The sequence below is a fragment of the Pogona vitticeps genome, chromosome 1 (assembly GCF_051106095.1).
Source record: "Pogona vitticeps strain Pit_001003342236 chromosome 1, PviZW2.1, whole genome shotgun sequence".
Classification (NCBI taxonomy): domain Eukaryota; kingdom Metazoa; phylum Chordata; class Lepidosauria; order Squamata; family Agamidae; genus Pogona; species Pogona vitticeps.
In genome coordinates this window covers 272,486,912-272,513,225 of record NC_135783.1, presented here as the reverse complement: position 1 = coordinate 272,513,225, position 26,314 = coordinate 272,486,912, and the positions used below count along the sequence as shown (strand labels likewise).

At 40.6% G+C, this 26,314-nt stretch overlaps 1 protein-coding gene across 1 annotated transcript; it reads left to right on the top strand.

The window, feature by feature from the left end:
* Positions 1–1,034: 1,034 nt before the first annotated feature.
* FSHB (follicle stimulating hormone subunit beta) lies at positions 1,035–14,640 on the top strand. The gene is made up of 2 exons (XM_020795600.3): positions 1,035–1,193; positions 2,060–14,640. The coding sequence occupies exons 1-2, from the start codon at positions 1,035–1,037 to the stop codon at positions 2,294–2,296; spliced, it is 396 nt and encodes a 131-aa protein (XP_020651259.2). The 3' UTR covers positions 2,297–14,640.
* Positions 14,641–26,314: the final 11,674 nt, after the last annotated feature.

The following is a 26,314-nucleotide window of genomic DNA, read 5'->3' as shown; positions in this document are numbered from 1 at the left end:
CTTGCCTTCCTCCTCCATGACTCCGGTGGGGTTGGAGGCATCTCTCCCTCCAAGCCCCCTTTCCCTTCACAGTGCCACCACCATCACCACCCTTGGAAGAGCTGGGTTCCAGCTCTCCCAAGTATCACTCTAATGCTTTAACCACTACACCACTGAAAACTTTTCCAGTCTCTGTTGTTTCAGTCCTTCTATATACCACACTCATTTAGTCCTTGGCAGTGGTTTTCTCTACTGCAAGCATTTACTGGATCATAACAGTATTATTAATTACACACACACACACACACACACACACACACACACACACACACACACACACACACACACACACACACACACACACATTTAGTTGATAATTTTGAAGGCCATCTTTCTACAAGATTGCATCTCATCGTCTGGCTGAATAACAAGTTCTTGCTCCTCAGGATTTAGGTAAATGTCAGTCACCTTAATCCTCTGCAAATCCTCCAGGTGTAAGTTACACCTAATTTTGTATAAAAGGGTAGAATGAAGCTTTCCTCTCTCAGTAACTAATTCTAGGAAGGCGAGTCTGACACAGGTAACTTTTCATCCAATTGTTAATTAAGACTGTTTTGGAAATGGCAAGGCCTTTGTAAAATGTTAGATATGAAACTTCAATTTAGTAAAGAACCAGAATAGGATGTTGCTGCCTGCTTTCATACATTTATTCTGTTTTCTTTTTTCTCTCTTGAACATAAAATAATTTATTTGTAACAGCAATAGAGATTTCATCTGTTCAGTGGAAATAGTTTGATTATTTTGTTATTTTTCTCTCAGGCATAACTGGATGCACATTCACACAATGAACAAATCTCTTATCCTTTAACAATAACCCTGAAGCTCTGTTTTGCTGACTTTACTTGTGTGTGTTTTTATCTAACCTTCCGCTGCTTTCAGAAGCTTGCCTTTGTATCAGCGTACAAAGAATGCTAATGTTGACTGCTTCTCAGGATATGTGGAACTATAAGCCACTCTCCCCTCATGCCTCTCAACTCTCTGATCTCTACTACAGGATGAAGACATTTAATTTCTGTGCCTTGTTACTTTGTTGGAAAACTGTTTGTTGTAATCTCTGTGAGCTGTCCAACATCACAATAGTGCTGGAAAATGAAGAGTGTGGCTTCTGCATCAGTGTGAATGCAACTTGGTGTTCTGGTTACTGTTTCACAAAGGTGAGGACCCAGAAACTAGGAATAATGCAGACCACGGAGGGCTTATGGTCTGAGCAGTGGGGCGGGGGGAATGCCTCTCTCCATTATTGTGGGATTAGCCCCACCCAGAGACACACTTGGACCAATGGCCCCGCCAATAAAGAGGAATTAAACATTTTGACTGCAGTACTGAACAAATCATTTTTGCAGGTTCTTCTAACAGTTCTTTAATGTCCAGCCAAATGTAAAATCATGGCTGTGCTTGTTAGTGGAGACAACTGAAAGCAATACTAACTAGCCTTCTGTGCTTCAGAACATGCTGGATGCAGAAGCAAACTCAATAGAATCTTCAAGCTAAAAATGTAGCCAGTTGGCTTCTAGCAGTTTATTCTCAAGACCAGTTGTGTTCAGGGACTGCAGCTTTGGATTGCACCTTTGGTCTCTGAATCTCGATTTAGTTCCCTGGAAGTGTATTCCATTACAATCAACAGAAGTCCTTTCTCAAAATCGTAATTATGTTTTAATTTCTTCTGGTTCCTGCATCTCAGAATGATCTTGCAGGTAGGTCTGCATTTGGATGTGGGTGAAAACATGAGGATAATGGAGAGTTGCCAGGCCAGTTCTGCCTATTTTGCTGTAATGTCCTCCACTAATTAACAGAGTAGAACAAGTAGCCTAAATGTTTCAGAGGTGAGAAACCTATAATACAAATGAATTTTGTATAAACAATTGATTCTCTTCTCCCCTGAACTTGGAACAATCAACTTGTTTAAGGGCTTAATTGCATTTTAAAATATACTGTAATAGAAAGTTGAGTTAAACACTGCTCAATTATTTGTGAATGGATTCAACACCAATTTTTTTGTCTGTTTTCTGGTCACGCCTAGGATCCAGTCGATAAGGAGCTTCTGAAGAAAAACATCCAGAGAGTCTGCACCTTCAGGGCTGTTGTGTATGAGACTGTAAAGATCCCCGGCTGTGCTGGCCACGCAGAATCCTTTTATTCCTATCCAGTGGCAACAGGGTGTCACTGCGAGACTTGTGACACGGATGTCACTGACTGCACTCGGAGAGGCTTGGAGCCAAATTATTGCTCTTTTGGTCAAGATCAGATCAGGGAGTGAGGATTCATAGAGTTGTTCTTTATTATCACCTGCCTTTTTTAAAATGGTCTGGAGTGAAAGGAAAAGGAACAATGTGTGGGGCTAATACCACCAACTTAAAACCAATTCCATATGAACATGGTGCATTCTTCTTTAATGGCTTCACTGTGGCATTTGAAGGGAGAAAATGTTCAACAGCTTACTTTTTTAGAGCTCACTTCCTTCCTGTTGTAGCCCAGTCCATTCTTCTCCGGTTCACATTCTGGTGTATTCTTTGCTGATTCATTATTTGTAGAATGAACAGAGAAGTCTTTTCAGCTTGAGGACTGCATTGACCTGGAGAAAGCGCAGCAAGAATGGTATGCTTACCCAGGCCTGCCTCTGCTGATTTTCACCTGCCCCTCTGAGATACTTGCCCAGACAAACACACACACACCCCTTCCATACACACATGTATATAGATGTGGGATGTTCTCTAGCTTTGAAAAGTTACTTTTTGGGACTATGTGTTGACATGCTGACTTGCGGAGGTTGTTGGAGCTGTGGTACCCCAAAGTAACTTTTTCAAATGGTCAAATTTTGCTTACTCCTTCTTCCTAGCTGGCCAGGGCAGTGAAACTGGTCACAAGGCTAAATAAGGAGAGGACACGGTAGCCTAAATTCAGCCCAGGGACCTGAGGTTCCTCCACCCCACACACCCCTTGCTCTTACCATTCAGCTCTGCCTAGGTACAGGTTGTGTCATTTTCAGACTGAGAAAGACCTTTTGGCCAGGGCTCTTGGATTTTACATTTTGTATACCTTATTATATGCTGTCCTCTTGCTAAAGTGCAGATTCCCGGCATCTTTATAGGTATCACATAGCACTTCCGTGTGATAATAGTATAATAGTATCTGGAGGATAGTGGTGTATAATAGTATACATGCATTTATTTACAAGGAGTCTACAGTGGGGTCTTGACTTGAGAACTTAATCCATATTGGAAGGCGGTTCTCAAGTCAAAAAGTCTTTAAGTCAAGTTTCCATTGACCTACAGTGCATTGAAAACCGATTAATCCCGTAACAGGCCGTTTTTGTTCCATTTTGGTTTTTTTCTGGTCTGTAAGTCAAATCTCAGTCTGCAAGTCAAACCTAAATTTTGCAGCCAGAGAAGTCTGTAACTCAAAAAGTCTGTAAGTCAAGCCGTCTGTAAGTCAAGGGTCCACTGTATTCTCTTATTTTAGGAGTCTCTGATAAATATTGTATCTTTTTAACTTGTATCTTATTTTACTAAAAATATTATTTTAGCACATTTCTGTCTGTCCCACAAAAATGTAGGCGGAGTGAGCCGGTGAGCCTCATCCCCATTACCTTTATGAAAGATCGAGCTTAGCATGTTGCTCTTAGGAAATAAGTCATTGCCATTGTTTTTCCAAGCACACAGAGATGGATAGTTAGAGATAACATTCTGGAGCAGTTTAAAAAAAATGTTTCCTTTACTATTCCTCAAATGTAACTACAATATTTGTTGTTATAACTTGGAAAAGTTATGAACACAGCAGCATTACCATCTAGTTAGGTTCCTCTTTCACCATCTACTGATGGCATTTTCCTATAGTTATAAATGTTACTAAAAAGGTTTCAGGTTGGTAGCCATGTTTGTCTGCGCATGCATATCAACAAGAAATACAAAACAAAAGCAAAATAAATAAATAAAGACAAAGACATCGCAGCACCTTAAAGATTAACTGCTATATTTTAATGCAAGCTTTCATGGAACAAGTCCACTCCTTCAGACATAAGGTGAGCATACAGACATTACATAGTAAAACATGCATACATGGCTCTAAGATAAAGACACATGGGTGGTTGGTAGATTCAAGTTGTAAATTGTGTGAGCATTGTGGCATTTCACACCTAGTAATGATTTGAGACCTCTGTATAGTTTTCTTTTTTTCCTTTTCACTTTGCTTTTCATGCTTTGTTCTATAAACATCAAAAATGACTAGGGGCTAAAGGAACCCCAGCCTACAAAAGGAGTAAAGCTACAACTGTAAAGTAACTCGGTTATGCCTCTGTTATTAGAAAAAAGGTACTAACTTCAAGCATAAGGGAAAAAGCCGGTAGTCAAAAAGAAAAAAATATCATTACAAAGCAAGATATGAGGAATGTTACAAGTTTCAAGACCCTAAAATTGGGAAATGAAACATCTCCTCAGATGGCTGACAGGGTGTCCCTGTACTTAAGAACCCTATACTTAAAGAGGGGAAAGTGTCCAGTCTGAAAGAGCCCTTTGTTTTATCTCCTTTTTAAAAAAAAAAAACAAATTGATTCCAAAAACTGAGGGTTTTTTGAATTTACCAGATTTCTGAATTTACCAGATGCAGGGCTAATACAAATTTGAGGGCCCTGTTAATCTGCCACAACCTGGTATCCTGTAGACACACAGTCAGTAGCCAGCTGATTCACTCTGGGACAAGGACATAATTCAGTATATATTGCTTTTGCCCCTCTCACTCCGCCCTTAGATCTTCCCTACTAAACCCCTTTCTCCTAACCCTCCCTCCTGCCCTTTCTGATCCCCTCCCAATCCTCCTCAGTGACTCCCTTCCAACTACTACCTATCTCGTGGCGGAATTTCTGTTAACTATTCTTATGAGAAACCACAATCCCCATCCTTCCCAACTTCAGTCCTAATTTGTTCCCTTTATTTTCTTGGTCACACTGCTTACTCCTTTAAATGTAATCAAATGCCAATAAAGGTTTATGTAATGTAAAATGTATTGCTTTTGTAATTAATACAGAAATGTTGCAGAATGAAATATTCTGTAAATAAATGTATTTGCTTCAAACAATAAAAAGTATATTTTGTTGCACTTAGACTATCTGATTTTTTCCCCAAAAAATAATAAAGACTATGTATGCTTGGAACTGCATGAAATGCTGGGAATTGACTGGAAAAGAAAATGTAGAGTGGGAAATATCTGAAAGAGAGGCATGGTTGGCCAGTTTTAGGTGGACCAGCTGGGCCAAAGGGGTGAAATGATGGGTGCGCAACTCTAACACAATCCCATTTTGTTCCTTTTCCTCCTCCTCTGAATCATCCCTTTTGTGGGTCGCACCAGTATGGATGTTGGAATTTGTTCTGTACCAGTATGATTATCCTTGCTTCTGTTTATTGCTTTCTTCAAATGTGGAAAGGAAAAAGGCCACTGGTCAACTAACTAGAAGGCAGGCAAGAAAAGCTGGGTGAGAGATAAGGCAGGAAACAGAGGAGATGAGGGAGGAAAAGGCCTTTATTCCATTTCTCTCTTTGACTGAAACTACACTTTCAGGAAGTGCCAAAGCTGCTGTGAAGTCATGTGATGCACATGACACTGTTTTTAGAAGTGCACATTGGCACCATTTTAAAACTGCACCTGGGCTTCAGTCCTGGCTAGACAGTGCTGGGAGGCTTCCCAGCTAGTGACAATATTGTTTTGTGGGTTGACATTTGGCAGGCATGGAGCCACTGAAGCTGCCTCTCAGGCAAGAACAGCGTCACTGCCTGGCTAGTGGTGGGCGGAGTTTCTAGTTACCTTGGTACTGGCTGGCTGGTGATTTTTTTCTTGGAGAGAGGTCAATTTTCATGAGTGGCTGTCCCCTTGTCCACCCCTGGCAAGGAGGTAAGGCTGCCCTGACCTCAGCACTGTGAGAGGCCTATGGATTGGGGACTGGTCCATGTCCTACTTGAATGCAATGTTTCAAATTAAAGTGGGATGAGTGTAACAGGCAGTTTCACACCTGTTTCAGATAGCCCACTATTATATAAAAAAAACTTACCGCAGGTTATCTGAAACATGTAGTTCCTGTCTTTCTCTTTCTTCTTCTGGGAGAAAGGGAGGGTTATGATATTTTCTTGTTTCTGACTGAGAATTTGCAGGATGACACAAGGGAGAAGTAAAAGCTGACCACAAACTCTAAGGTCCTAATGTAGCTGGATTACCATTGTGCCCCTTCCACTGCTCCCCTCCTCTTTAGAAATAGAAATAAAATGAAGATTAAGTCATCTGTACCTCCTAGCCATGATGCCTGCAGAGTTAGCTCTAGCGACAGAGGCTATACGCATCCCAAAATCAGTTGCTGAGAGACCCATAGGGCGAGTGTCATTGCTTACTTGCTTGCTTGCTCATTTATTTAGATATTGAGAATATTTCTCTACCACTTTTAGAAACAAGCCATCCCCAAAAGAGTTCTTGAAGTAAGAAATTAATATACAACATAGTTAAGCAGTAGCATCACCAGGAATTTTCCCATAGTGGTGTAAACCTGTATAGTGGTGTGTTAACACAATCTGAATACACTGAGTTCACCACTGCAACTCTCTCTCTCTCTCTCTCTCTCTCTCTCTCTCTCTGTGTGTGTGTGTGTGTATGTGTGTGTGCACATTCAGGTAATACATTTGGGATGTGGGGCATGGCAAACAGACTCCTCCTCCTCTTCCTCTCCTGGATTAATTAAAATAACATGAAATCTTTAAACCAACTGTAACAAGGGTTGTGATGGAAAAATTCAAGCATCTTGGGGAAGGGCATTCTAGATAAGACCACCGCCCCCCAAAGGCCCACTATCTTGTTCCAACCAGCCTAACACATTATACCAGTGGGCACACATGTTAGGCCTCCATGACTGATTTCAGGAGAAACTAAAGAAACAGCTAATTAGATAGTTTCAAGCCATTTGAGGCTATAAAAGTTACAACTAGAACTTTAAATGAGGACTACAGGCATATCAACAACACAGCTGGTGAAGAATTGCTGCTATGTATTCTGATCATCTAGCTCCTGCAGCAATGTCAGCACCACCTGGATGGAACCTCCAAGCTTCCTTCAAAGATAGTCCCATGTAGAGTGCATTAGAGAGCCTAGTCTGTGTGTAATGAGGGCATAGATTAAGTAGCAAAGGCTGCTCTTTCCTGATAGGAATGCAGCTGATGAATAAGGTAAGACTGATACTGGAAAGAAACATGAATCAGATTCTACAGGTAGCATGTTCTATTTAAGGGGATCAACAATAGGCAAACTAGTAATGTGATGATGTTGCATCACATTTCACATTGTCAATTACTGCAAAGAGAAGTCTCAGAGTTGGAGGTCTGTGGTAGAAGCACTTGCCTTATATGGTACAAGATTCTTGATTCAATCACTGGTGTGCCAAAGCAGAGCTGGGAAAACTCAGACCTGAAACCCTGAAGAGCCACTACTAGTCTGAGCTGACAATACCAGACTAGGCGGACCAATGTTCAGATTCGGTATAAGTGACTACCAACTTCATGGCATCCACCATCACAGCAGAGGATAGCAGGCTGACTTGAAGTGTTCAAGACAACATGTGCAGCAAGTACAGGACTGTTCACCAAGAGAGGTGGATTGTAGGGGAGCTAGATAGATTGGCCTGGTGGTTGATATTACATCTCCCCAGCATGTGTCCCATGAGACAGTGGCCTCATCTTGCCCAATGGTTGAGCCTTTACCTGTGTAGATACAAATTATAAACACTGACAATAAAGTCATTGGAATTAGAAGTACAATACATCTCATCATAGTGGGGAGTTAGTTAATCTGTTTGCTTGAAGGTGTTTAGTTCAGACTGTTGATGGGCACCCTCAAAATCCCTCCACTCTCTTCTTAGCGCTCTTCCTCTCTAAACCTGATTTGGAATGAACAGTTTCTTAGATGGAGGGCTTTGCTTGGTGAAGGAGGACATACAGCCACTCTGGGTGGTGCGATAATTTGAAGCAAGGGTGCTGAACAGCGTTTTTTTTGTAATAGTAGCAGGGTGCTTTGCCACCAGAGGCCACATAGAGTTCTGGCAGCATCACTCATTTTATTTACTCTGATAAGAAGAAGAAGAGAGAGAGACCATTATTAGCATATCTCCAAGTGGAGAAATTAGTCCCCTAATGTTGCCAACCTGTATGTAGCAATGGGTGGAACAGTGGTACAGCATGTAGAAGGTCCCCAGTTCTACCTTCAGCATCTCCAGATAAGACAAGGAAAGAGTTCTGCTGTTGCCAGTCAGCTACTGGGCTAGATGGATGACAGCTGTATAAGGCAACTGTGTTAACACCATAGCAAGACCTAAGAGTACATTAGGGGGCTCATCACCTAGTGTGATAGATGCCATCATCTGCCAACAATGCCCTTCTTCTGCCTTCTGCATAGACTAAGTCCTTTCTCACTATAATGACCAGGAATTGGTAGGTGTGCAGAGAGCTAATTGCCAGAGAACTTACAAATTCTCTCTGAAAGCTTTGCTGTCATTAGGATTATCCAGTTCAATCTCTGTGTGTGTGGGTGTTAGATCTCTTCCCCCTCCCTTAATTTTTTGCCCCCGTTCTGGCAACGTAGCCTTGATCTTATACTCTGTTTGTCATGATTAATGCTCTCCAGACACCTGGATCAGAACCTGGTGTAACAGTCATAACATGCCTAATTAAATTGTCGCCATAATCCTAAATTTCTTGAATACAGAAACTGCACATGCAGAATAACCTTCACTGGATTCTCCTTCCTACGCTGCAAGACAGGATATGACCAGCATTTCACAGCTGAGGGGGTGGGGTTCCCTCTGCTGAACTGGCTGAGTATTTATAAGAATTCGAGTGAGACAACTGGGAAAAGCTTGCTGAGTTTCCTGATTTCTGTAATCCTGGCGTCTATGCTGCCACCAAGTGGTCTGAGCAAGAGGGGGTGCTTCACCTTTTAATTTAGGGATGCTGTACCAATCTTTCCCCAACTGATTCACAAGCCTGACCGCCCATGAGGGAGAGCCACTTAGAAACTGATTTTTTTTTCCCTCCCAGGAACAAGACAGAGCTGCCACTTTCCCCCCATGGACTGACTCCTCAGCTGTTCTCCTTTGTTGATGAACAGAGCTGTCTGTGGTTACAATTCACCTTAGGTCCCCTTAACTTCCTCAGGTATTGTGAGGGACGTGGTCGCATTGAAAGCGACAAAGTAAATTTCAACTGCTTCTGTACACACAACTGGGAACTGCCTTCTCTTCAAGCAGGCCAACTCTAACTAGCTTTCTAATTGCCCATCTTTTCCCACAAGCAGGCTTTATTTATAGATACCCAAGCATATTGCGATGGATAGAGTAACAAGCTAGGACTCAGGAGACTTGGGTTTGAATCCCCGTTTAGCCATGGAAACTCACTGGTGTGTATGTGTGTAACTGGTAAAACCATTTCTTAAAATATCTCACTTGCTTTGAAAGCCCTGTTAGGGTCGAACATCATTGTATGGATAATCTTTTGATCCTTGTATTTAGGGATCTGTGCCTTGTTTGTTCAGGCACACAGCACATAACTAGCATGCAGAAAGTCCCAAATACAATTTGGATCAGACAGCAAATGATGGCAAATGCTTACTTCTCTGTGACTGTAATATCTGAAGTCAAACAATTAAAAGAAAGAAAAAATAAGGACGGAAAGGGAGAAAAAGAAAACATAGTCCTTAATAGGTGATCAAGTAAATCTTTCTTCAGATCTGAAGCAAATATCTTCATAAGTGCAAATGACAATCAAATAACAATCACCTGTCAGTGAAACCAAATCTCCTTATGGTAAAAAATGTGTGTGTGATTTATGAGCAGTCTGGGTTGTTCTGGCGGATCAACTAATTTCAGAGAACTCCAAGCCTGCTGAGGCATGAGTTGCTAGGGGATGGTGGCAAAGCTCCACCTGCTGTATACAATTATCTTCCACACCTATAGTTCCTTTGTATAGCTCTTGTCCCCAGAGCACAGTTTGTCTGGAGAGCCCTTGAAATATATACTGCACCAACACTACCAGCACCATTTTGTCAGTAATAGGATAAACACCCTGCCATGAAAGGGGAAACACAAAAACTGTCTCCTTGATAGAAACAGCTTCTGGCCTTTTCCATTTCACCTCTTCTTTTGCACTATCCTTGCTCTTTAAGAAAGAAGAGAAAAAGGAAGGCCTCAGCCTACAGGGATTCCTGACAATACAAGTTTCTCTAGCTGCCACAAATCCAGATTTAGTTTCTTTAAAAAGAATCCTCAATACAATGTATTCTCGAAGGCTTTCACAGCGGGGATCTGATGGTTGTTGTGGGTTTTTCGGGTTCTTTGGCCATGTTCTGAAGGTTGTTCTTCCTGATGTTTCACCAGTCTCTGTGGCCAGCATCCTCTGAAGATGCCGGCCACAGAGACTGGCAAAATGTCAGGAAGAACAACCTTCAGAACACAGCCAAAGAACCCGAAAAACCCACAACAACCAATCCTCAATACCTTTAAGAAGTGTCTGATTCTCAATTTGTTGTGCTATTTTTAAAAAATTTCCATACCATGGTGTCTATTGAGTCCAGATACTACTGTGATGCTCATTAAACCAATGGTTAAAACTGTCTAACACAGCTGTTTTCTCCACTCAGTTCCATAAAAATCCTGATCCTCAAAAAGACTCCACCCACAAATCCTTTGTTCTTCATATTGTACTACTTCATGTTTTGCCAGGTTGATAGAATAATTACAGAAGAAATGGATACTTCGATATGGAGGGTATGTGCCTATCCAGATGTTGTTGAACAGTAACTCCCATTGGCTGTAAGGATGGTGGGAGTTGTAGTCCAGCAATATCTGGAGGGCTTCACGTTCCCATATCTCTGCTATAACCTAATGAGGTTTGTTGACTGTTTGTTCAATCCATTTATGAATCACCACCAGACCATACTGTCTAATAGATATTCAGGCCAATGTACAAATCAAAACTGTAGTAAAAGTCAAGCTACCACAATATCACACACCTACAACACATCATGGGTTTTTCTTGTCATAGTATCAATTTATATGTTCTATGCCAGCTGGGCACTCTAGGTACTCTGGAACAACCTTCCCCCTGAGATCCGCGCGGCTCCCTCGCTGGGTATTTTCAAGAAACAATTAAAAACATGGATATTTGGGCAGGCCTTCCCAACAGATAACTCCTGACGATTTTTCCCTTTTCCTATAGCTCCCCATTTTGTTTAGTATATATATATATATTTTTCTTGTTATGTAAAATGGTTCTGTGTATATTATTGTATTTCTTTTATGTTGTTAGCCGCCTAGAGTGGTCCTCACACGACCAGATAGGCGGGATATAAATAAAATAAATAAATAAATAAATAAATAAATAAATAAATAAATAAATAAATAAATAAATAAATAATTTCAACAGAATTGCAATGTATCTCACATGAGAAAGGAAGACTGGCTCAGTGACTTGTTTGCCCACTGACTCTGATCTCCAGCTGCTAAGTGCTGATGAGCAACTCCAAGTCCTCTAATCCTCCCATTTTATGGTTATTTATCTTCAGAGAAGACTTGGACTGAACAGCCCCTGAAACAGAGAAAACTGTCAAAAGTGGACTGTCCTCCATCGTTTTTAAAAACAGAGGACTGTCATTTCTTTAAAAAAAAGAATATGTGGCTACCATACATCAGTGTAAATTACAAGTACAGTGAAAATTAATTGAGGAAGAAGATGAATGTTAAGCACATGTCCCTAATTTAGGTGTGCTTGCAAACAAATTCTAACTCATATTTACCCCAAAGTGTCTAACATTGCTAATTAGAATTCTTGAACTCTGAGAACAAGGTCAGGATATTAAAGAATGGGATTTAGCACATTCATACACATTTCCCCAAAATGTGTCAATGCACATTAAAATTTATTCTAAATTCTAAAAGTAGAATTGTTATTCAGAAACTTTGTTTTAAACTGTGTTTCTCTTCCAGCTCTGCCAGTCATTCCAAAAGGTGGTATATTGAATTTCTCATCACTTTGTATCACCAGCCTCTGCCACAGCTGCTAACCAAGCTCCTTGAGTCATTAAGACACAAGATCTAGGTACTTTCATATATTTGGATTATTATGTCTATAATTTGACACTGTGCTGTACCTGGTGTTCTTTCATTCATGGTCACAGCAAAACGTATCTGCAAGGGGTGACTCCTTTGCCTCAGGATAGCCCCCCTCCCCAGGTGTCTATGCACTTTGCCAGCCACACATAACCTTGGCTTTTTCATAAATGTCATCATGGGATTATCAGCCAAAATGAGATTACTTCTTGGTTTTCCTGGTGTTCTCCTCCCCTCCCTCATTTATTGCTGGAAAAGCTTTTCACAGGTACCTTCTGCCTCTGTTTCAGAGCTGACGAGCTACATTTTCATTTACCACTTATTTCATTCTTCACAACAGTACATAATGGTGTAGCTAGATAATTTGGAACTTCAGACATGATTGTGGACAACATTCCTTAGATGGCCATAAACATAATTTTAGTCTTGAAGTGTTTCTTTTCTTAAATGTCATGTCTTTACAACTTCTACAGTCCTAATGTATTAGAGAAAGGGGAGGATACTGCTTTTAAAGTTGCTTATCTATATTGCAAATGCTGGTTTATTATTTATTTTTTAATTGAGCACATACAGTTTGCCTTTAAATCATACCACTGTCAGAATACAGAAATAAAATAGAGCTTCCTTTCACTGTATTGGTGCTAAATATAGTCCTACCTACAGCACTGATCATATATCGTATCACATGGATAGGACCTATAATAAAGAATATGCAGGATAATGATGTAATGAATTATCGGCACATTAAAAAGCTTCTCATATACCAGGCATTCTTGAACTGGCCTTGTTCCTGGTTCCTTCCTTTTGTGTAGTGAGATAGTGTGGCCGAGAAGATGATTTTTTTCGGCCCTGGCATCACTGCTGTGGAAAAGCTTCCATACAAAGACTCACAAGCTCAATTCACTGTTTTAGTGTAGTTGGGCTGTTTAAAAAGAGAGTCTCTGGTATTTTAAGTTAAATGGAACGTTAATTTAGATTAGTAGATGGAGTCCTCTGTTTTCAAATAGAATTTATTTTTCAACTTCTATTTGGATTTTTGTTATCACCATTTTTAGTATACGTAACTATACCCTGTTTTTAATGTTCTCAAATCTCAACACAGCTGTAAGTGTTCATGGGCTTGAGTGCCTTTGGATAAAAAGATATTGCATAAAATGTTACAAATGATGGAAGAGACATCCTTCTGGCAGTCAAGAACCCATGCCAAGACTCATGTCTCCCCCTGTATGATCCTTTTAGAAAGATTCTTACCACTCTCTAAGGCCTGGATGAGTTCTGATGTTTCCTCACTTAAATCTGGAAATAAGAACTGCAGCAATATTTGAGAAAAGCAGGAGGGAGATATCCAAAAAATGGTATAGAGAAATAGGTTTATTTTTTAAATGACCTGATACACTTCATTCCTCTTCCCCAGGGAGATTTTCTGTTTACAGCTGTTTAAAGAAAAACCAAGAACTCTTTTTTCATTACACCAGTCATGTTATATAATAATATTATGATGATAATAATAATAATAATCTTAGACCTGCAGAGCTGTAAGTAACCCTATTTCAAGGAAGCACAGCAGGGAATCAAACTCCCAACCTCTAACTCCACAGCCAGATATCTAAACCACTGAGCTATCCAGTAATTCTGTTTGATGATATTTTCTGGCTTCATATACCAGAATCCTGAGAATTGGTTTGTTAGACCAGGGATCTCTGGTTTAATATACATTAGAAATGAAACATCATAGCCAGAGCACAAGGGAGGGGAAAGGAAGGGAAGAGTAAAGAAAGATAATTCAATTCTAATATTTTTCCCCAGTTTTATGAACCATGGTCTATGAAAACAAGAACAATATTCTGAACCTGGGATATGTGTATGTCTATATATCAGACCCAAGCAAGGGAGTGAAGTTTACTTTTGCTAAGTTAGAACTGCCATCTAATTTGTTATTAAAAAAAGAAAGAAAGAAAAGGTAAGTATTTAGTCATTTGCATTGTATTTTAACTAGTTGCTTCTAAGCTCTGCTTCTGCTATTGCATCCTTAAAGAGTATTGAAAATGAAGCAGGAAAGGAAGGTGGCCAAGAGCTGAGACAGTTACTGCCAAGCAACTTTTAATTCACATTTCATAGATCTTTGTGGAACTAAATGAGAAGAATGACCTGTGATAGTGTGCTGAAGGAAGACTGATGTCAAAACAGCCTAGGAAACAGGAAATGACATAATGGGGACACAAGAATTGTCCTAGATGTCACAACTGATACTACAAAAGTGATATGGGGGCAAGGTGGGAGTGAGACATGGTCAAGTCAAGAAGATGAAGAACTGCAAGGCAGCAAATATTTCTGCACTCACAAATCTTAGTCAGATGTTGAAATCCACCAGCATGCACATCAGATTTGTCAGCAATAGAACAACTTTAAGTCTATTCTTAAAGTCTCAAAATTCCGGTACCATTTCAATAGAACAGAATCAAATGCAAAAAAACAAACAAGCACACAAAACAACTGGTAGGCTGATAGTAAATCTGCAATGTTTAATCAATTCTGCAGTAAGTTCACTCTGCAACGGACAACTTTTGTCATTTTCTTGGCCAAATTACCAGCTGTTATAACAGTTTTCCACGTTTGCTGCCCCCAGTGTAATGTTTCTTTCTATAAAAGCATGCAAAGTGTTCTCTCCCCAAATATATATATATAGTAGCACAATATATAGAAAAGTGGGTTTTGTGTTGTGCTTCCTTTGAGGACTGCCATTAACCATTTTTAAAAGGACATAAGTTGGTTGTTGTGGGTTTTCCGTGCTGTTTGGCTGTGTTCTTAAGGCTTTACTTCTTAATGTTTCACCAGTCTCTGTGGCTGGCATCTTCAGAGGACAGGAGTCAGAACCAGAGCACAGACAGAGTTCTGACTCCTGTCCTCTGAAGATGCTAAATATTTGGAGAATGCTTAAGTGGTTTTCAATGTTTACCTCTCTTCTCATTACCTACATTGTAACTATCCAACAAACTTCAACAGAGCGCAGACAGAGTTCTGACTCCTTGCCGTGAAAGCCTTTGAGAAGACGTAAGTCGGGCTTTTATTTTGATCTTCATGGGTTTCCCAACAGGCTTTGGCACATTGAGAAGGAGTTTAACTCCACTTCGGTCCTCTACCATGGCCCAGTTCACACTGTGAAAGCACACAGTTGTTACATTATGTGGTAGCACTCTCAAACTGGAGAGAACTACACTCTACAATAAACTCTGTGATATTAGGAAGTCCCAGGTATGCATGAAGAAGTGAGCATGCCTCTTTAAGACTATGAAGCCCATGGTTGTTTTGTGGTTACAACCAGAAGGGATATGTGCAATTTAAGTTTGCTAAGAGTACCCACAATGAGACTATGAAACCAGTAATGCCTTGTGAGTGTGAAGGAAACATACACAAAATACCTAGGGCCTTTACTTGAAATAAATAGTTGATAATTAAAAGGAAATCAATCCTGAGTGCTCACTGGAAGGACAAATCCTGAAGCTGAGGCTCCAATACTTTGGCCATCTCATGAGAAGAGAAGATTCCCTGGAAAAGACCCTGATGTTGGGAAAGTGTGAAGGCAAGAGGAGAAGGGGATGACAGAGGATGAGATGGTTGGACAGTGTCATCGAAGCAACCAACATGAATCTGACCAAACTCCGGGAGGCAGTGGAAGACAGGAGGGCCTGGCATGCTCTGGTCCATGGGGTCACGAAGAGTCAGACACGACTTAATGACTAAACAACAACAACAATTAAAAGTGAGGGATAATCCTTGAACTTCTGTCTAGAACTAGAACAGACAGATTTCCAGATGTAAGGATAGAAAGAACATATGATGATGCCTCTGAAAATAAATTTTAGGATTAAATTTCTCCCAGAGGATTTCACACATCTCTAGATTATCATAATCATTATCAGGATTTCCAAGGGCATAACTCAAGGAAATCTGTAAAGAATCTAAGTCAGAAGGGGTATACCTTAAGCATGAGGCATAATCCCTGAATATCTGTTCATTTCCATTCCAGTCATGGATGGGGATGTGAGTCCAAGATGACTCCTAAACCCCATTGCAAGGCTTAAAGTAACTAAAATATAGAGGAATTGCAAGACTAGAAACAAGCACTCCAAACACAGAAAATGCCATTTATATCTTGGACTTCATAATATCACACTAAACCTGCCAAAATAAAGAAGCCCATTTAATAGTCAGAAAATAAATGCAAGTTTCTCATTGGGTAAGGCCTACATGCACTAAGCAGAAGCAAGAATCAGAACTTGTAAACATTATTCTTTTGCCCTACAACTTGCTGAATCTCCCACCAGCATAGGCCATACTACATATACACAATCCCTCTCTATGAGTGCTAATTATTTGTTAGTTTGTTTACCCTGTTTGTTTGTTTTTATCATGCATGAGGATAAGTAAAGAGAATATGAGAGAAAAAGACACTTCCTAACTTAAAGCCACAGCCAATAATTTGCACTGAAGAACTTTGTGAAACCATATTATATGTAGGAAAGATGCCCAAACAAAATCTAAGAATCTTTGTTTTGATGTTTTTGGATTTGATGATTCCATGAACCCTAAGAGTGCATGCCAGCATTATCTCTCCTGTGTAACTAACTATGAAGTGGAATGCTGACTAAGTAAAGCCAATAGATGTTACAGTATCTTGGTCAAATGATACATTATGAATATTAACCCAAATCCTCTTGCCTGGTTACATATCCAGTGTTATGTACACAATATTTTTAGCCACTTTCTCATCTAGATTTAAACAATAATGCTTTATTTTCTAGAATGAATACCGACTCAACCACCAAAATTTCCAAACAAGATATTGTGTCTCTTAACTTTCCAAAGATTCAATACAGTTACACTTCAAATAAACACAACTCAAGTTAATAGTTCAATTTACAATCTAGAACATTTACAGAGTTAATAAATGTAATAAATGTTTATGTTTACTCCTTTTAGTTACTATTTAAATTTCCCAACAGTGCATTAAAAGCAGAGAGAACGGTTATATGTGTCAAGCATTTTATTCTAATTTATTGTTTTGCATAGCTTGCTGGAAGAGATCTTTCCATTAAAAGCACAGAACTTCATTAATCTTTTTTTAATCTCACTTAGTAGGTATGAGATCAGAATCCTTAGTTAGAAAAAGCTGAAAACAAATAGACGAAATAAAATACCATACATAAGTCAGCAACCAGTTAGCGAAGCTACAAGACCAATTTTCCTTTAAGTAACAAGTCTGCACTTGAACTTCTCATTGTGCAGCAGAAATCCAGCCGAGGACTTGTTAATTAGTGGCAATTTGCCTCTGCAAGTTATGCCATTTCCTTTCCTCTGGCATACTTGTACAAGAGAATTTGGACCAAAGCTACTTGCAAGATGCATAGTAAATCTTATATGGGTTGCAGACCATCACCAATTAATTTCAGGAAAAACCAAGCAGCAGTTTGGCTGCCACATTTTGTAATACAGTAAGCTGAATCAAAGAGTGGCTAGCAAAAAAAGGATGGTTCTTTGCAAGGAGTCAAGTGCTGATGAATTTTAGCCCTCTGTTTTCAGAATCAAAGGGGTTATATTCACCAGAGTTTGAGCTTCCCTTAAATAATTCACTCTAGGTCCTCTCAACAGCCGACTGATCTATTAAATATTCACTAATGCTTTCAAGGTTGAGATAGGTGTCAGATCTTAAATTAGAAATAAAAAAGCCTCCCTTTAATGTCACTAATTTCTATCATACCATTTCAGGTTATTGCAGCACATCAGACTGGGATATTAATAGCAGGTGGAAGATGACGTTTCTGTTTGCAAGCAGAGCAATTCTGCAAATCAGGAGGGAAGCAATAAGCAAGTTGGTTCTTGGTCATACCTGTGCTGCCTGTAGACTTCATTATCATGAAATGAGACACAAAGAGGTCAAACCACTTGCTCAAGGCTGTGCAGTGAATACAGAGATTAGCATTCAGATGGAGATGGCTTTTTAGTGGCTTGGAAATGAGGACAACTTGACCCCTCCTTCTCTTTGGCACTGACTCCTTTTGGGTAAAGTCAGGCTATTTTAGCACCTAGGAAAGCTTGGCCAATTACTACAAATCCCCAATCCCCTCAACCAGCATTGGTCCCACTGGCTAGGGGATTCTAGAAGTTGCAATTTAAAAATGTAACTTTTCCAGGCTCTGACCCCTGTGAACTTTAGCCCTTCTATGAATGTTAATGAAATACAGAGGGGAAACAAAACAGGCTCAAAATGTATGGGGCAGAAGGATCACCTGGTGATGTCTACTGCCAGTGTTTCTAATCTCTGTAGTGTGGTCCCCATTGTATGTTCTGTCTTGCGTGTTGAGAGATGATGAAATTGATATTTTCTAGAGAGGACTGTTTGGAAGGCAGATAATAGCTGAGATGATTGTTTGCCGGGTAGCTGAATGGAAAGGGGCCTGAGGTAGATGGGGAGGATGAAGAAGGAGCTGTGCTGGAACCACGTCGTATGTGACTGAAATGGTGAGAGCATTTTGGGCAGAAATGGTGAGAGTATTTTGGACATGGGGGCTACTTTGGATGGTGGCATTTCAGCTGGCTGAGGCCATTTGGAAGCTGAAGACGAGAACAGTTAAATTTATGACTGAGGCAACACGTGGACTTGAGAGACTTTTACCTGGTGTGTGTTTTCTGGATCTGTTCGGCCTTGTTAACCTGGTGAACAATGAATGCTTGAAGATTGCTATGAAGAACATCAGCCACCATTTCCCACCCTGCCTCCCAGAGTGGCTCCGCTCTTGGACTTGCCTTTTTAATGCAATTATGGCTATAATTTCTTAAACCCTTTATTTGGCATAGTTGCCTCACACTTAGTTTTGCTTTTGTTCATTATACTTTGCTATACTACCCATTTGTTATTTCACTATATTGTACATTTCTGGTTAGTCCCTATCTTTGTTTTGTTAGAGGTTTTAAGCCATAGTGTGTAAATTTAGTTGTTGTTAGTAGTTTAGCTTAGGGTCCTTTTTCTTTAGTTTAGGGACTAGTGTGGTGAGAATTCCCTCTTTTTTCCTCTCTCTCACTCTCTTTTGGTTTTCCTCCCCCCGCCCTTCCCCCCCTCCTTTTCTCCCTTTATTTTGTTGGGGTGGAATTAAGGCCTGGTGATTGCAGATCAGCCTAGAGAGCTGATTATGTGGGGGCACAATGGAACATCGGTGGTGAAAGGGAGTGGGAGATATGGTGCCGGAGGGAATGTTGGCCGTTTCAGGAGATCCCGAGTTCGGCACTTGGTCCTGAACCTAGGCTCTAATGTTTCCTTCTCTGCACAGGTGCAAGGTAAACAGCTCAATCTATTGCCTTTCATTCTGTCCCTCCTATTGCTGAATGCCAGGTCATTCCAAAATAAATCCCAACTGATCACTGATCTGATTGCAGATGAAGGGGCTGACCTGACATGTATAACAGAGACCTGGGTGGGCACTGAGGGAGTGGTAGCTCTCTCTCAGATCTACCCACAGGCTATTCAATCCAACATCAGGGCAGACCAGAAGGCCAGGGAGGAGGTATTGCCATTGTATTCAAAAATTCCATCAAGGTTAGCAGAATTTCCATCCTGGCCTGCCCTGGTCTTGAGTGCCTCCATCTGACTGTGGAGCATGGACACAAATTAGGGGTGGCATTGATATACTACTCTCCCCACAATGCAGCACTGTCCCTGCCGAGGCTGACAGACTTTGTCTTTGCTGTTGCGATCCCTGAGGCTGGTGCTCCTGAGGGACTTCAACATTCATGCAGAGGCATTGTCTGCTGGTTTGGCCTTGGACTTCATGGAATCCATGGTATCTATGGGGCTGTCCTGACAAGTGAGTGGTCCCACTCATGGGGGGGGGTCATACACTCGACCTTCTATTTTGGCTGGTCAAGGACAGTATGATCTGAGGGTGACCAGGTTTTCTTCATGCTCCCTGTCATGGTCAGATCATCACCTGCTGAAATTTGGTCTGGCAATGCCAACAGCCCCTCATGGGGAGAAAGGGCCAATTAGATTGGTCCTTCCACGAAAGCTATTGGAGCCAACTGGTTTCCAAGATGCCTTGGGTGGGTTTCCAGATGTTGACATAGGTGTTGAAGCCCAGGCTGCAGAATGGTATTCAGCTGCAACTGAATCGCCTTCTCTGTGTCAGGGCTGTTGCATCTTGTAAAGGTGCATCCATATGTATTGCACTGTTTCTGATGCAACGAACAATAGATGATCAAACATGCACGAATCAACTCTAAACATGAACAATTCTTTCAAGAATCCCATGCCCACAGTCATCTGATTCCATTGTGTCTTTTACACAGTTGTCATTGCCACAGATTGAGGTCTTTTTTCCCCTCCATTTGCTGAGTGAGATTTGGGCTGCTGCTTCCTATTTCAATTTCCAAGGGGTTTGAGAAACTTTACAGATGATGTGGCAGCAGCATGCATACGCATCATCCTGTTCTCTCACTGTGTTCTTTCCTTTTGGGCTGAGAGGAACGTGCACTGCAGCAGGAACGTGTGTGCTAGCTTTGGCGAGCTGTACAGCTCCTGTTTGACTGCTCTTACCCCATTCTATTTTTTAAAGGTTGCATTAGAAACAACACACACTGTGGGGAAAGAATAACAGCAGTACCATATTTCTTTGTTGATATCTGCATCAGATTGCATTGATTTTCTATACTGATCTTGTTCCCTTTTTGTGAATTATTTTGCATGTGCCTAGCACAGAAGCCCGAGGGATCTCTGTTCTTTTAAATTGCATTTTGCCTTTACTCAGTTCTTTTCTTCATTTGGCCACAATATTAACATTTGCTGAGTGATTTCTGCTAAGCTACCAATTCATGTTAATGGCACAGTTGTACAATATACTGTGGTGAAATGAACCCTTGCTGAAAGAAAAAAGGATTCTAATGAGCTAAAATAAGCCAAAGCGATCGGACTTTGCCTCCTCTGCCAAAATATTCTGCCATGAGACATCCTGATTGCTTCTTTAGCAATAGCCATGGATGCGTATTTGCTTCAGTGTGAAAAGGAAACACAACAAATGGGGCTCATTTCTATTCACCTCGGAATGAATGCAGAGGAGAATAAATGGATAGAAATAAGAATCTCATTTTCTGCATTCAGGAACGTAAAGGATATGATCTCCACCAGTGGTGGTAGGAGCTGACTTCATGGGCTGCTTCAGATGGCTGCCATTTTGTTTCCCCCAGACTGTACAGTACTGGATATTTCAGTACACTTGGACAGAAATGAGAAACATTTGTTTTTGTATTACGGCACCCAAAATCCCATTGCTAGCATAGCCCCAAATATGCCTGTCTCTGCTCTGGACCACCAATGAGACCTGTCTTTTTAAATATCCACACACATATATATCCATATATATATAGTTCTTAATTTTTGTGGCATCTCCTGACTTGATTCCTAGGATTGGTGGGGGCTGCACACATGGCCTCAATAGCATCTTTTGTTCGTCGCACTTACGGAAAGTTCCATGTTAACTCATTTGTAGTGCTTCACTCTGCAGGTATGCTGTGGTGCTGGTGAGGGAATGAATGGAAAAATAATATAAAATAGAAATGATTAGCATCTACACATTTACTCTGTGCTTCTGTGAGATTCTGAATAAAGTTCTGGAGAGAATCAGTGATGTTTTTTCACTACAGTGATGAGGAGAAACATCAGGCAAGAGTTGATCTGTGTGCTGTTACCAAACTGGCCAAGTTTTCACAACACCCTTGCAAAGTCTCACTGACATGTATGTGAGCGCCACAGACTATTTTAGCTGGAAAACTTGCCAAGGAATTTTTAAAGTGAAGAACAAGTATCCTTCTCTTTCTGTTTAGCAAATAGTTAGTTCTACATTGTCTACATTGGATTACCCAGATGGGAAGATAATAATAAAAACAAGACAGGACACAGAATCACTAGTCAGTCTGATAAGAAACCATACAAAAAGCCATACTAGAAGCCATATTAGTTGTTCAGGTTCAGTTCAGGTTGCCCAGGTTCAATTCATGTTTGGTTCAGATCTGGATTGTGGGGTGAATCTTCTTTATCTGTATCTGCCTGAACCCTCCAGCTTTTCCTGCCAGCTGGAGTTCCAACACTCCATAGCTCCAAGACAGTATAACAAGACTAAGGGGAGGTAATCTTTGACACATGTATGGTATTTATCTTCTGGGAACATTTTCCACACACAACGGTGGCTCCCCAATCTACTTTTCTGTGTATGTATATTTGTGTGATTTGGGGAAAGATCTTTCCTTGACCCCTTTCAGCCATGTGAGTTTGCTTCTTTTGACCCTATATTTCCCCATATTAGTTACATGCTTCATTGTGAATCTGCACCAGATTGTGAATCTGCACCAGATTGTGAATCTGCACATTAATTATGTGCCCAACAAAGTTCCCCTTCTGAATAGTCCTATGTGAGTGTGATCTACTCAGCCCAATCTGTGTCAAGACACACTATTGTCATAGATCAAAGATCCCTTAAGGATATGTCTCTGAACATGTGTGAGTGCACACAGGTGCTCTGAAAGCATGCCTGTTTTCCCTTGTTAGCTACTGGAATCCATAAATAATGTCAGAAGGAGATAATGCATAGATGTGACAAATAAGTGCTGGTCATCCCACAACAAAAATGTGAGGAGTATATTTCTTTTGAACATTTCAAAATCAAACCTCAAATGCAGGGCAATAACAGTGTCTGAAAGAACTGAAATTGGTATAAACGTACTAGCAAACAAAAAGGAGAAGAGTGTAGTAGTTGAGGCCAAAAGGCTGAAGTTGTGAAATTTTTGGTGGCAATGTTAGTTATATGAAGCATCTCAGAATATTTGTGACACTTTGTGAAACCAACATGGTGCTCAACAAGAGGAAGCTGTGAGCATGAGTGCCCCTGCTGCAATGAAAAAAATCTTCCACATTGCCAGGGGAGGTACAGAAAGATTAAAGTGAGTATCAAAACACATGATACTTGAATAATTTCAGTGAACCAAATATGTAACCAATAAGGCTTTTGGCCATGAAGATAAGTGAAACCTACAAGCAAAGAAACAACATTTGCAGGCAGATAGATAATGGCAGTGCTTTTTTCTTTTCTTTTCTTTTTCAAAGCAGAGTCACCTCCATGCCACACTGGAAACACTTTCACTTTTTGTAATGATAATTGAGATGTAATTAAAGAATATAAGGGCCCATACAAGTAATGGAAGAATGACTACTTACAAATTTAAATTCTAAAGCACAGTAGTGATATCAATCAAATGAATGATTCAACTAACATTAAAGGTTTTTCTATGTGTCAGCAGTGTTTTATATTTGTCAGATGGAGCTTCAGTCTGTGGCAAATGATCTATGCAATCTAGAAAAGAATACCAGGTAGTGTAAAATAGTTTTGTCATAGTCCATCATTGTGCCTTCTGACTGAATTAGTACAACCTTCGTAGACTGCCTTTAAAAGGTTTTGGCAGGGAGGGATTTTTCTGACCTGGGATGACTGACAATCGATCCAGCAGTAACCAATTGTTCCCTCTCAGCCTCAGATTTTGAAGAGAGCCACAATTCTCTTTTCACGTCTTCTTTTTCTACTCTTTTTCTTTCAAGCATCAGAATTCAGTCAGATAAGTAGTTAGTCATTTAGCTATGCAGTTAGTGAGTTAGCCATGTTAGTCAGCAGTCATGTAGCTAGTTATGCAACCATGAATAAGTGAAGCTCTCTTCATGTGACCAATCATTATTTTTCTACAATACGATTTTTTTTATCTATTCGGAACTTTGAGTGAATGGAGTTTTTAAATTTTTCCTCTTACCGGTATGTCCGAGTGAGTTATTGAGACAGCAAGTGCCAGTTGAGGACAACAAAACAATAAGGAGTGGTCTACTTGGGGAAGACGTGAAACTAATTCTGCTCTGTAGATCCATGAACATTTCCCACTGCATAGAGGTTTTTAAGCCACACTTTTTTCACAAAGTGTGGCTTTGTTTGTTTGTTTGTTTGTTTGTTTGTTTGTTTGTTTGGCTGGCTGGCTGGCTGGCTGGCTGGCTGGCTGGCTGGCTGGCTGGCTGGCTGGCTGGCTATACCACTCATCTGACCAATGCCCTTTTTTGGCAGTTCACAGCATAAAACGAGAAAAATACATCAAATTCATTAAATTAAATTCAAAACCAATATTAAACAAGGTTAAAAATGGTGGCTATAGAATAGAAAATGGGAGTCAACAAGCTGTTAAATTGGCAGGTTTTGAAAAATGTGTTTTTAAAGGTTTCTTAAAAGATGCCAAAGAGGGGGCCAGGTGAATTTCAGCTGGCAGTCCTAAGACGGGGTACAGCCACTGAGAAGCATCCTTGGTGGGTTAGCTACCACATGTGTGCTGGACCCTTGCCCTTCCTGGCTTATAAAAGCAGCCAAAGGAGGACTGGATGAGCTTGTTAGGGGAGTGCTGAATGCCACCTTGCAGCAAGTCAGGATACCAGCAAGCCTAAAGGACCTCCCCTCAGGAGAAACTACACTCACACAAACACCAGCTTTTATACACTTCCCCTCAAACAAGTGGCAAAAGTCAGGGGGAGAGAAGGAGATGGAAGCAAAGCAGTTGCCTCATAGTCCAGGAACAGAGAGAGCTGAGGAGCAACAGAGGTCCAACAAGGCACCAGGGGAAGTGGAGGGACATAGCAGTTGATGTTCCACTGGTCCACACATTTCCCTGCCTTTGCAGATGACACACAGGATTTCTCTTCTTCCACACCCATGAACACTCCACCCCTGCATTTTTTTAATATTATGTATTGCAGGGGTTGTTTTCTTTTCAAACAACAAGATACCACAGTTAAATGCAATATGCTATTTCGCAACATGTTGAAAAAAGTATTTTCATTAAGAGATCCCAGGCTGATTTTTTTTACATTAAGATTTCCTTTGTCCTACTGAAAGCTAAAATGATAATATCTATGATAAATCAAAGCTCAAAATGACAACTTCAATTCTAAAGAAGCTAAAAAATGTGTGGTGTGAAATTTCAATCTGCACTTGCTAGACTGATTTACTATAAATTAGTTTGTTCCTGCATAATAACTAGCAGTTGAGCTTTGATGATAATGATCAAATTGATTAGCCTTTGAAATTAGAAATGTCACAAACTCTCACACACTACAACAATAATTCCCAAACTCTCACACACTACAACAATAAAGCTACTAGAAAAAGCATTATTTTAATCACTGCATCGGGAGTAACAATTAGAGAATCCAAATAACAGCTGCCTAAGGTGATGGGTCCCCTTCATGGATTGCTGCCTTGTCATGGTGAAGGGGTTTGAGTAACTCAGTGAAGCTATGGGCTATGCCGTTCAGGGCCACCCAAGACGGACAGGTCATAGTGGAGAGTTCCGACTAAACGCAATCTACCTGGAGGAGGCAGTGGCAAGCCACTCCAGTATCTTTGCCAAGAAAGCCCCATGACCAGAAACAAAAGGCTAAAAGATATGACACTGGAAGATGGGACCCTCGGGTCGGAAGGCGTCCAACATGCTACGGAGGAAGAGCGGAGGACAAGTACAGGTAGCTCCAGAGCTAATGAAGTGGTTGGGCCAAAGCCGAAAGGACGCTCAGCTGTGGATGTGCCTGGAAGTTAAAGGAAAGTCCGATGCTGCAAAGAAAAATGCTGCATAGGAACCTGGAATGTAAGATCTATGAACCTCGGGAAGCTGGATGTGGTCAAACAGGAGATGGCAAGAATAAACATTGACATCCTGGAAGTCAGTGAACTAAAATGGACGGGAATGGGCGAATTCAATTCAGATGAGTATCATATCTACTATTGTGGGCAAGAAGCCTGTAGAAGGAATGGAGTAGCCCTCATCATCAACAAATGAGTGGGAAAAGCTGTAATGGGATATAATCTCAAAAATGATAGAATGATGTCAATACGAATCCAAGGCAGACCTTTCAACATCACAATAATCCACGTTTATGCACCAACCACCATTGCTGAGGAGACTGAAATTGACCAATTCTATGAAGACTTACAACAACTTCTAAAACTGACCCCAAAGAAAGATGTTCTTCTCATTCTAGGGGATTGGAATGCTAAAGTAGGGAGTCAAGAGATAAAAGGAACAACA